Raw genomic sequence first — 13,164 nt, forward strand, 5'->3', positions numbered from 1 at the left:
TCATAGCTTACGTATTCTCATTTGACAAAGTAAGAGTTTGGATTCACTATGTGATTCTGAACAGGACCTATTGGTGAAGTACCAAGTTATGACGATGTCATGAGTAACTTTGCGAAGTTCTCATAGATATGGAAGTCATGTACAAGATTGCTGAAATGCAATGTATATCACGTCATGCTTTGTTCCTTGGAATTGGAATAAATGAACTGGTCAGTGTCCAAATTGAGCCATGACTCTTTTTGATGAATCAATGTGACTTGTTAGCTCCTCGTCAATACATTGTTTCTAACTTATTCACAAGCAACAAAGGATTTGAGGAAATAACAGCTAGAAGGGTAAATGGTAATTTTGTAAATCCCGACTAGCTGATGATATTCATGAAGGGTAAACATAGATAATATTCAGTGGATCAACTCATCACAATTTAGTTGAATTCTTGAGTAGAAAATAAATTCATTTGAACCGAGAGATTCTCAGTGTCAACTCTTTAGTGGACTCAGTTCACATTAAGCTAAACTTGGAAAACGTTTATGAACTTTTGAGTCCAATTATTTTAGCTCAAGCGTTGTTCATTTGGAACCATGAGGTCACTATCACAAATCATATCGAGTAGGAATAGTTAAACTATAAGCTAAGTCAAAACAAGAACGAGACAAGTTTTACGAAAATTGTCTAAAGGGTATTTTTGTCTTTTAGGACATAGGATGAAATGAATGTCAATAAATTTTTTGACATTGTCATATGATGACATATAAACACTCAGCCAAGTTAAAGAATTTGGGCCTTGAGGATTAATTTCATTTCATGGAATTTTATTTGAAAATTCTTAATGGGTTTTTCTTAGGTTGTCATGAACAAATGATGAAAAATCTAGAAGCACTTTCTAGAAGGGCTGCACGTCCAAACCCAAGGAAGAGAGACCAATTTTGTGCGTTATTGTATGAAGATACTTGCCAAAAGAAAAAGAGAAAACAAATTTCCTCTAGGAGGAAAGAATAGTGGGCGGCCAACTAAGGCAAGGAGAGAGAAAGATAAAGGAAGCCAATATTTGCTCATGAATATGTGATATTCTATAGAAGAGGAAACTACCTTTATGAAGGTAATCTATCCCTTATAAATAGAGGCCTCATTCTCATTGTTTTCTCATCCCATATAAGTTAGAGATTGAGAGCTTCTCTCTCTAGACCTTGTGGCCACCCAACTCTATATCTCTCTCTCTCTCTCTCTCTCTCTCTCTCTCTCTCTCTCTCTCTCTCTCTCTTTCTCTAGTTTTCTTTCGTTTTTGTTTTGGAACCTAGGTCCACATTTGACCTAGTGTTTTAGGTCTTCGACTCTTAGACTTGTTCTTGAGTCGTCGTGTTTAAAAGTGCCCACACACTAATTCCTTTCTTTCTCGAGTGATTCTTGTGATACAAACTTTCGTGGTTGCTCAAGTTCTCGAGGAAAGAAGAAAGACGTGTTGCGAAGGGAGACGAACGTTTCAACCTTCCTGAGGCTTCTCAACGTTCAAGCTTCACAAAGGTTAGTAAATGAGTAATGCTTTTAATAGTTTTAATTTAACATGTACTTGCTCTTTGTCTGGGTTAGTAAAAACGTTTTACTTGTTTAAAAGAAATCTGCCGCTTGCTCATAGCGTTAAATATTTTCTTAACCCTAGATCAATTCCAACAAATGGTATTAGAGCTATGGTCAAAGATATGCATGTACATGTAATTAAAACTATGAGCTTGAAAATTGTTTTCAAAAGTTTACTAATTTTGTGACAAGTTAGAATTGTTTTCTTAGATTTATTTTTAATTTATTGCTCATGTCTTTAAATTAAAAATCATGTTGATTTTCTATGAGTTTGGGATGTTATTAAAACACATTAGAATCAGTTCTAAAAGTTTTTAATTTTTTATAATGAAAAACATGTTTTTAAAGTTTGAGAAAATTTCGAGTAATTTTGTGACTAGTTATATTGTCTTGCTAGATTCGTTTATTTACTCGTTTCGTTTTATGTTTGTTGTTGTTTTCTTTTATACCATGTTATTACCATATTAATAAAACACATATAAAAGCTTTAACAACTTCCTAAAACGTTCCGTTACACTCGATTCTTTTTCGCACTCAAAGTCCGAACTTTAATTATTTCAGTTTTCTTCGATCTCAATAAAAACCCGTTGTAGAAGTGGCATAACTATTTGCTCAGAATTCGAAATATATTGATTCTTAAACAAATTAAAGGTCTGTTTGTCCTCTTTCCAATGCAATTTGTTTTAGGTCAAAAGTGTTGTCAATGGTGCCCACAAGAAGAGTTGTAGTCTTTATTTTGTACATTTGATGTAATAAAGTCTCACGAAGACTCTTGCTTGTAATTGCTTATTCATTTAATAAAAAGTTGAAACGTTCATTCATTCCTCCTTGTCTGTTTGAAGCTTTATGATAAAACATTAGTCTTTAGTCCATAAACAAACTTAACAACTTACCAAGAGACAAATGTAGATTTGGATGAACAAACTCTTCGTAGTTTGCTTAAAACGATATATTCACAATCTAAGGGTCAAAGGACTATTGACCTCAGTACGATTGTTAGGAGAATCTATGATGTCTGGTTATGAGGCATTGAGAGTTGGAGACTCTATAGTTCTTCTAGGTATCTTCCGAAGGTACTGAATTGACCAGTGCACTTCTAGAGACAAAATAAGAACAAACCATTTAACGTCTTATGTCTCGAAGTCACTACGTATGAATTGCATCGTGCTTACCTTAATCCTTAAATGAGACATGCCATTTCACAGCTTATGTATTCTCATTTGAGAAAGTCAGAGTTCGGACTCACTATGTGATTCTGAACATGACCTATTGGTGAAGTACTAAGTTGTGAAGATTTCATGAGTAACTTTGTGAAGTTCTCATAGATGTGGAATTCATGTACAAGATTGCTGAAACGCAATGTATATCACCTCATGCTTGGTTCCTTGGAATGTGAATAAATAAACTGGTCAGTGTCCAAACTGAGTCTTGACTCTTTTGGATGAAACAATGTGACTTGTTAGCTCCTCGTCAATACATTGTTTTTAACTTATTCACAAGCGACAAAGGAGTTGAGGAAATAACAGCTAGAAGGGTAAAATGGTAATTTTGTAAATCCCGACTAGCTGATGATATTCATGAAGGGTAAACATAGATAATATTTAGTGGATCCAGTCATCACAATTTAGTTGAATTCATGAGTAGAAAATAAATTCATTTGTACCGAGAGATTCTCAGTTCAACTCTTTAGTGGAGTCATTTGACATTAAGCTAAACTTGGAAAAGGTTTGTGAACTTTTGAGTCAAAGTATTTTAGCTCAAGCTTTCTTCATTTGAATCCATGAGGTCACTGTCACAAATCATATCGAGTAGGAATAGTTAAACTAAAAGCTAAGTCAAAACAAGAACGAGACAAGTTTTACGAAAATTGTCAAAAGGGCATTTTTGTCTTTTAGGATATAGGATAAATTAATGTCAATAAAATTTTTGACATTGTAATATGATGACATATATACTGTTGTTGGCCCGTTCTGGACCGACGAGGACAAGAGCATCACTTCAACCCACACGACCGACGCAAGGCTTCGGATGGCCACCGGACGGGAAAACCGTGCCTTGGCCATTGGCCGGCCCAAACCTTTGGACGGCCAATGGCCGGCCCAAGGTTCCCTCAGCCATTGGCCGGCCCAAGGTTCCCTCGGCCATTGGCCGGCCCAAACCTTTGGCCAGCCAATGGCCGACCCAAGGTTCAATCGGCCATTGGCCGGCCAATGGCCGACCCAAGTTTCACTCGGCCATTGGTCGGCCTAAACCTTTGGCCGGCCAATGGCCGACCTAAGGTTCACTCAGCCATTGGCTGGCCCAAACCTTTGGCCGGCCAATGGCCGACCCAAAGTTCCCTCGGCCATTGGCCGGCCCAAACCTTTGGACGGCCAATGGCCTACCCAAGGTTCCCTCGGCCATTGGCCGGCCCAAACCTTTGGACGGCCAATGGCCGACCCAAGGTTCCCTCGGCCATTGGCCGGCCCAAACCTTTGGCGAAGGGGTCCCCCAAAATACCCCTCGGTTGCCTATAAATACAGAGGTCCATCCTCTCCCAAAGGTAATATGAAATTGAGTACTGAAACGCTGATGAACTCGTACCTCACTCGTTTCTCTCAAGCTTCGGCCCTCTAAATACCTAACTCCTCTTATCCACCTCAATCCTACTAATGTTGAGCATCGGAGAGGTAAACAGAGGTACCCCCTCTGTTTCCCCTTTGTAGTTCACATATTCTTTCTCACATTTCAGGTGTTTGGACGAGGCAAGCATCACCAACAGCTAAGGGACGACTTGGGATACCAAGTCTGACACGCTCAAGCCGAAGCGAGACCACTTGGTCCGGCCTTGGGTCTAACCGCCTTAGGCTCCTAAATAGTTGTCCAAAAACGAGCAATAACATTTTGGCGCTTGAAGGAGGGGATCTCCCAACTTTGGCAACGCATTCTCCCTACCACTTCATCTATCCTCTACGACAGGCAAAGACTCTCGCTAGATGAGTCACGTGCCAGCCACCTCGGCGGGCACCCGAGCGACTAGCTCGAGGTATGGCCTCAGGAACCTAGCGCACCGCCTAGGGGGGCAACCTCGTGATAACGAGTGTTCGCCCCAAGACTCGGCGGCCGACCCCGAGGCCACTTTCCGAGAGGACACGGCCCAGAGGCTCGCCGATCTCCTAGACCGCCCAGGTATGGATGGCGCACTGATTGCTTGCCTCCTCGGCTACGACGTCGAGGGTAGTCTCAGCCAAGGTACTCCTTCGGTGCTTTGGGTTTGTTGTTTATAGAAATAGAATTCGAGGGAGTGAGCTGTGGGAATGGAAATCGTGGGGGATTGAAATTTATTTTATTAATGAATTCTGATTGGATAGCAAACTATTTAGGTTTTATTGGGCGGTGGCGGAAATTAATAAGAAGAATATGTCAAACTTAAAGAGGAAAGCGAGATCATAAATCAATATAAAATACATGATGTAAAAATTTCTCTTATCCTAATTCGAAGTTAACGGGTAACGGGTCCGATACTTTTCTACCCGTTATCGTTAAATATTATGTCCGCTCTAAAAATCGGGTAAATGAATCCGAGTAATGAATCTATTTTTAAATCAGGTCCGAATAGCGAGACAAGTGGACCCGACCGGACCCGTATCCGTTGCCATTTCTATACCCAAGGCACTCGTGAGGCTTAATTATTGTGATTTTATCATTAATCTCCGATCCCGACTACAAGGGGGAGTCGAGGACTGACGAGACAACCCCTAGCCTCGCGTGCTCCCGATCCGAAAGGACAAAGGATGTCACAGCCGATCCGGACCCACCGACACGAGAATGCTCGCGCTCCCTGTATCGAGGGCTTGCCCCTTCGGTTTCAAGAGGCGACCGAGTACGGCCACTCGCCGGGGAGAGAGCCGCCCCCGATGACGACGAGGCCGATAGCCGAGACGTTCACCGGACGGCCCGACCAAAGACCGCCTCGCTCCGCCAAGCGCGAAGCAGGGATCTAAGAGAGCATTTGACGGCACAGAGGGACTCTCGAGGAGAAGACCTCCGTCAAAGGCTTAACTCCGGAAGGGACATGCTCCCTACTGCCACTCTTGGCCGCCCCCAGGCCAACGTCGGGGACCAAGCATCCAACAAGCGGCGACAGGCGACTCCCGTGGCCCCGGCAGTCAGCCCTGCAATTGGGCTTGACATGGTCACGATGATCCAAAGCCTCCAAAACCAGATCATCGAGTTGAGGGAATCGAGAGGACAAATCCTGGCGCAGCCATGCATCGGAAAATTCAAGCTACCGTCCATCCCTCCTTATGATGGACGCACGGACCCAAACTTCCATATCTAACACTACGAGACATGGATGTCCATGTAGGGACGTCTAACGCCACCCATGTGCCAGGTATTCAGCCTAACTCTCACCGGGTCTGGATTCGAATGGTTTAGAAGCTTGAGGCCGGGAAGCATCCAATCCTTCCGAGCCCTCAGAGAGGCATTCCTCGCTCGATTCGTCACGCTAGTGGCACAAAAGAAGTCAAAGACATACCTCTTGTCTATCCAGCAAGAGAAAGACGAGACCTTGAGGCAGTACCTCGCTCGCTTCACCGAGGAATCCCACAAAGTGGAGGGATTCGATGACAAGGACGCCATTACGGCGATTACTGAGGGGGCTCGCACAAGCGACTTCCTCGAATCCATAGTCGGAAGGGTCCCAAGGGACATGGCGGAGCTCATGGCGAGAGCCCGCACGTACATGGGGATCGAGGACTACCTCGACGGCCGGGATGGTCGAGAGGGTGATGGACGAGGCAGCCGTCGTCGCGACGACCAAGGCAAAGATCACCCCGACCCTCGAAAGACGAGGAACAAAGGAGGCCAGACCCCTAACGGTCGCTCCCTTCCCGGGCCGAGGCCTTCGCATGTCGACAGCTTTCAGAAGTTCTCGGCATTCACCCCTCTCAACGCCCCGTAGGAGCGGATCTTTGCTTTGCACCGCGACAAGCTAGGAAGCCCCGTTCCTCTGACAAAGGATCCCACGAAGCGGGATCGGAGCAAGTTCTGTGAGTACCACCAAGATCACGGGCATCTGACATCTGAATGCTACCAACTCAAACGTCAGATTGAAGCCCTTGTCTAGGATGGGAAGTTGAAAGAGTATGCCCTCCGTACAATCGGGACTACCGCGGGTGGCGGAGAGCGCCCGCGGCATGAGAAGAAGGGTCAAGAAACGGTTACTGTCATCGACCGCACAACGGATGACTATCCGGAAAGCTCGCGAATGCACATCGTGGGCTCGATCATGGGAGGCGCTGTACTCGGGGACTCCAGCACGCAAAGGAAGAAGTACGTGAGGGATGTCTCTCAAGGGAAGATCGCTCACCAAATCAACCACACCTATGAGGTTCTGCCCCCGTCCCCCTTCAAGACTATGTTCTTCACCAACTAGGAAGCGATACGTATCTTGCACCCGCGCAATGACACGATTGTTGTCTCGGCACCGGTCGCCAATAACCTTGTCCGGAGAATTCTGATAGACAACGGCAGCTTGGCCGACATTATCTTCAAATCAGCTTTGGACAGGATGAAGGTGGCTGGGCTAAGGCTGACCCCGATCTCGACCCCACTCTTCAGCTTCTCCGGGGAGAGGGTGATGAAGGAAGGTACCATCGACCTTCCTGTAACTTTCGAAACACCCGGGGGAATCGAGGTCACTCACATCGTGTCGTTCCTGGTGGTGGATCAACCGTCTACCTACAGCATAATCATTGGCCGCCCTACTTTGAACAGATTGAAGGCCATAACCTCAACTTATCACCTGATGATGAAATTCCCGACCGCAAAGGGAATCGCCGTAATGATGGGAGACCAATCAATGGCTAGGATGTGCTACATACGAAGGGTGGACGAAAAAGGGAAAGGGAGAGATGATTAGCACCATCTACCGACCTAAGGATAAGAATGGTAAGTAAGGACAGTGGCATCAAGCTCGAGAATTTATGTGGGCTCGCGATCACGCTCGAGTCGACAACAAATAAAGCTCGCCACCAATTTTCTCCCACATTTCCGTAATTTTCAAATTTTTTCAAGACAATCTTATTCGAGGCCGACAGGCCATGGAATGTGATTTCATTTACTTTTACGAAATACGAAACTTTGAATTACGTTCCACCTTTCGTGTTTCATTTCACATTTGTCAAAATTTCTAGGCTCCTCTACGAGTACCTAAAACAGTCGGGGGGCTAATGGGGAACAATACTCAATGAAATCCTCAAATATAAAAAACAAAAATATAACGAAGTCTCAAGGGGCCGATGGTTAGGCCGGAGGTCCCGAAGAAAAACAATCTAAATACACGAGTCGACTTACTAGTGCTCGTGTCGACTTTGCGCATAACTCCTCGAGTTGAGTTCGCTCCTCGAGTCGAGTCCCGGTCCACGAGTCGATTGAGTAGTCCTCATGTCAACTTGGTGCATAACTCCTCGAGTTGAGTTCGCTCCTCGAGTCGAGTCCCGATCCACGAGTCGACTGACTAGTCCTCGTGTCGACTTTCCGCATTACTCCTCGAGTTGAGTTCGCTCCTCAAGTCGAGTCCCGATCCACGAGTCGACTGACTAGTCCTCGTATCGACTTTGCGCATAACTCCTCGAGTCGAGTCCCGATTCACGAGTCGACTGACTAGTCCTTGTAACGACTTTGCGCATAACTCCTCGAGTTGAGTTCGCTCCTTGAGTTGAGTCCCGATCCACGAGTCGACTTACTATTCCTCGTGTTGATTCTACACATGACTCCTCAAGTTGAGTTCGCTCCTCGAGTTGAGTTCCGAGTCCACGAGTCGACTGATAATTCCTCATGTTGATTCTACACATGACTCTTCGAGTTGAGTTCACTCCTCGAGTTGAGTTCCGAGTCCACGAGTCGACTGATAATTCCTCGTGCCGACTCTACAACTGACTCCTCGAGTTGAGTTCACCCTCTAACATTTGATGGGGTTCTCCCGCTCGAAACCACCACCTCTGAAGTTAACCTTGAAAATATGAAATCTTCGACACCTTGTATACAACTTTTTCACAACATCCGTCGATGCAAATTCCTTATTTGTTTAGTTCTTGTTCGTATTAGTATTTCAGGTTCCTTCATAATACCCGTCAGCCAACAAGATATATAAAATAAAACTATCGGTATATTCATTAATATCGTATTTCATCCTTTGTTTTGAATTAAGAAATTAAAATGCGATTTTGAATGGTAGCTTCAAAGGTTTATTGGTATTTGATTATAATGTTGTCTTAATTTTTTTATACGCGCTTATAAACAATTTTGTAAAAAATACTTCAATATACGTCTAATGACCAAATATTGCCAGCACCATTATAGTTGCAATTTTACTTTTATGGTCCTAAAAGTTAACAAAATATCGAGATTAGACTTCATATTTTAGCAATATAAAAAAATGGACATTTGTCTCAATTTCTTATACAAATGCCCTTTTGAACAAATAAACTCATTTTACTTTCACTCTTATCTTCTCAATCCCTCATTCGGTCTTTCACACTCAATTCCGACGAGATATAACTAAATCTGTCACTCAGCCGATGGCCGGCCTTGGGTCGTTACTCAGCCGGCCCTGGGCCGTCACTCGGCCAGGGGGCCTTCAAAACGTCCATTGGTCGCCTATAAATACGAGGCGTGACCCCTCGGGTCAGGTAATCCGAAATTGAGTACTGAAACGCTGCTGAACTCGTACCTCACTCGTTTTTCTCAAGCTTCGGCCCTCTAGACACCTAATTCTCTACATCCCACCTCAATCCTCCTAATGTTGAGCGTCGAAAAGGTAAACAGAGGCATCCCCTCTATTTCCCCTTTGTAGTTCACGTGTTCTTTATCCCGTTTCAGGTGTTTGGACGAGGCAAGCATCACCGATAGCTAAGCGACGACTTTGGATACCAAGTCCGACATCCTCGAACCCGAACGCGACCACTTGGTCCGGCCTTGGGTCGAACCGTTTGCACTACAAGAAATATGACATTTAGCTACAAAATTATCAGCGACGATTAAGTCGTCGCTAATCATACTTTTAGCGACAATTAGGTCGTCGCTAAAATAGTATGAAAATTTGGTGTTAAAAATTCCGAAGTTTGGCGGCAAAGACATTTAGCGACGACTATATCGTCGCTAATTATTTTTTGTCGTCACAAAGTTCGCGGGAAACTATTTAGCGACGATTGTACCGTTGCTATATTTTTTTTTATTTCATTTAACGATGATATTATCGTCGGTAATGATTTCGAATTTTGACGAATTTTGAAGAGGGAAGAATCCCTCCAATACTATTAAATCAAAAAGAATTAGCGACGATATTACCGTCGCTACATATTTATGTAACCAATTAGCGATGATAATTTCGTCGCGAATTATTTTCAAATTCTGACGAAAATTGAAGAGGGAAAAATCCCTCCAGGTATATTAAATCGAGAAGAATTAGCGACGATAATATCGTCGTTAACTATTTATGAAACCATTTAGCGACGAGAATATCGTCGCTAAATGCCTGGTAAAATTTAAGTTCATTTAGCGATGATAATATCGTCGCTAAATGTCTTGAAATACCAGATCGCGTTCAGTTCCCCCATTTCATTTTCACGCGAACTTAACCCTAAATCTTCCGAATCTCCGAATCTCCCGTGTGTGTCGCCGTCCTCCGCCGTGTGTCGCCGTCCTCCTCCCTCCTCCGGTGAGTCTCTCTCTCCTCACTTCTCTCTCTCCTCACATCTCTCTCACCTCACTTTTCTCTCTCTCCTCCAGAATTTCCCCGCCCGCCCGTGCCGGTCGTCCTCCGCCATTCCGCCACCGACGCCGAAGTCCTCATCCGCCGCCGACGCCGAAGTTCTCGTCCGCCACCGATGCCGAAGTCCTCGTCCGCCACCGATGCCGAAGTCCTCGTCCGCTTCATTTATACGGTATGTGTATATATAATAACTAGCCTAATTATAAGGGGGTATTAGAATAGTAGCCAATGTATTCTCTTATTTAGCTAAATAGCCAATATTCGATGGAGTACCAAAAATGCTCTTTTTCCCTAACCTCACTATCTCCATCAATACGATCAATACGATCTCAGCTCGACGAACAATCAGTCGAACTAAGAATATCTCCGCCGCAAGTCGTTCTCTCTCCTCCGCGATTTCTGCCGCCAAGTAAACCTAATTCATCGATTCCTAAACCCTAATTTGATCGATTTTGATGGTCTATTTGTTTCAAGGATTGAGAAAGATTTCCAGGAGCAGGTGAGAGGCGACGGTGATGGAGGAGGAGAATAGAGCAGAGGCGGTAAAAATGATCTAGACGACCACAACCTCGCTGGAAAAAAATGGCAGCTACGTCCATAGCGTCGTCGGAATTCTCCGACGGACTGGTCATGCGCCTCTTGACCGGCCTCGCTGGAGGCTCCGACGGCATAATCGGACTCGGCGCTACCACGACGGTGAGTCTCTTCACCGCCTACGGAATCGCTCCGAAGTTCGCTCTCTACGTTCCCTCCTCAAACGAGTTCGGTTACGACGACCTCTTCATCAGCAACGGAAGATACATGTTCGCCGCGCTGAGTGAACGCCGGCGAATGGCCTCTTCATCGGCAACGGAAGATACATGTTTGCCGCGCTGAGTGAATGCCGGCGAATGGCTATCGAGAACTTCTCTCTCCCGCCCGATCAAAAATGGCGCCGGATACTCAATCACGGAGAAATCGGTCAAGATCGACGCAAAATCGATCCGGAGAATCGCGACGCGTGTCGAGATCAGCACCGCCACGCGCTACGGCGCGTTGGAGAGCTCTCTATTCTCCGATGTCATAACTGGGTTTTCGAGAAGAGCGGCGGCGAGGAACATGACGAGATTTGCGACGGACAAGCCGTTCGGGGCGTGTTTTTAGGCATAGGGAGTTGACTAGACCACGGCGGGGCCTAGGGTTCCGAAAATCGAGATCGAGCTTGAGGGAAACAGGGTGAGTGCGAATTGGAGGATTAACGGTGGTAATTCCGTAGATAGGGTTAGTGATGATGTGATGTGTTTGAGATCAAACGTGATGTTGTACTTGTGAGATGTGCGCATGAGTGAAAATGTGAAAATTATTGTCAGATGGAAGATATCAACTATGGAATTGTAGAATTGTAGGTAGTGATTTCACATTTTTAATTATTAGAAGTTTGGTAGTATTGTCGTATGAACAATTTATGTACTTTTGCACTAATTTTGGTTACTTTGACACCAATTAGTATACATTGTATCGATTTTATATAAATAAATTGGTTCTATGTTGAAAAATAGAATTGTAATGTTGTGCATATCGTAGGTATTTGGTTCTAAATAAATCAGATTTACTGTTATATTTACTATAGAAACCAATGATTTACTCAATGGTTAATATGATTTATTGTCGGATTTACTGTCCTCGATTGTTCATATAAATAATTAGTAAATCGTACTTACTGTTAGATTAACTAGTCCTCATCTCTGATACTTTTCTTGTTACGGTAAATAAGATTTACTATTGTTCTTATTACGGTAAATAATATTTACTATTGTTCTTGTTACGATAAATTAGATTTACTTTGTTCTTATTACGGTAAATAAGATTTACTTTGTTCTTGTTAAGGTAAATAAGATTTATTATTGTTCTTGTTACGGTAAATAAGATTTACTGTTATTGTTACGGTAAATAAGATTTATTGTTTTCTTGTTACAGTAAATAAGATTTACTATTGTTCGTGTTACGATAAATAAGATTTATTGTTATTCTTGTTACGACAAATAAGATTTACTGTAGTTTTTGTTATTGTTAATTAGATTTACTATTTTTTTATGGATGATATTATTTACTATGATGATTAATAATATTAACTTAAGGGTATTATTGGAATATTAGAATGCTATCATGATAAATTGGCTATTTTACTAAATATGTTAATAGTCGGGCTATAATTTTAATGTAGGGGTGTTGTTTTGGCTAGTTGTTTTGCCGGCCCTATACATTAGGTATAAATATTTAAATTAGTTATATTTACATGAATATTTAAATTAGTTATAACTATTTATATTAGGTATAAATATTTAAATTAGGTATAAATATTTATGTAAATTAGAGATATAATTATTTATATATATATAAATATAATTTAGGATTAGATTATAAATATTAGAGATATAAATATTTACATGAAATGGATTAGAGATATAAATATAAATATTAGGAGTAGAGATTAATTATGAAATGGAATTTTTTTAGGATTAGTAGATTAGTTTAACAAAAATTAATTAGTTTTGTAATTAAAATTGATTAGGTAAAATTATGTAAAAAAGAATAACAATTGAAATTGTAATTAATTTTGTTAAAGTTGGTTATGGATTACGTATTTTAGTAATCGAACCATTGAGGTTCGATTTATTGTTAGTTTTATGATGTTTCTATGCAAGTTTTAAAGTTAAAGGCTTGATGCTGGGTTGTTAAGTTTATAGGGGAGGTTCTGCCGAAATTTCGGTAGGATCGTGAAATTATAAAATAAAATCTGAAAACTACTAAAATTTTAAATGTTGAATCTTTAGGTAAAATGAGTTATCCAA

The 13,164-nt window shown here is 42.5% G+C and overlaps 2 protein-coding genes across 2 annotated transcripts; both read left to right on the plus strand.

The window, feature by feature from the left end:
- The first annotated feature begins 7,129 nt into the window (after nt 1-7,129).
- Nucleotides 7,130-7,480, plus strand: LOC149397561 (uncharacterized). The gene has a single exon (XM_089614259.1). It carries the CDS (start codon nt 7,130-7,132, stop codon nt 7,478-7,480), a length of 351 nt encoding a protein of 116 aa, XP_089470385.1.
- A 3,435-nt stretch (nt 7,481-10,915) lies between these two features.
- On the plus strand, nt 10,916-11,644 carry LOC149397562 (putative aspartic proteinase GIP2). Its single transcript, XM_089614260.1, is given in 2 exon segments — nt 10,916-11,179; nt 11,300-11,644. Coding segments are annotated over 2 exon segments (609 nt in total).
- Nucleotides 11,645-13,164: the final 1,520 nt, after the last annotated feature.

This window comes from Urtica dioica, chromosome 5 (genome assembly GCF_054948205.1).
Source record: "Urtica dioica subsp. dioica isolate 48M chromosome 5, U.dioica_male_clone48M_v1_H2, whole genome shotgun sequence".
In the NCBI taxonomy this organism is placed as follows: domain Eukaryota; kingdom Viridiplantae; phylum Streptophyta; class Magnoliopsida; order Rosales; family Urticaceae; genus Urtica; species Urtica dioica.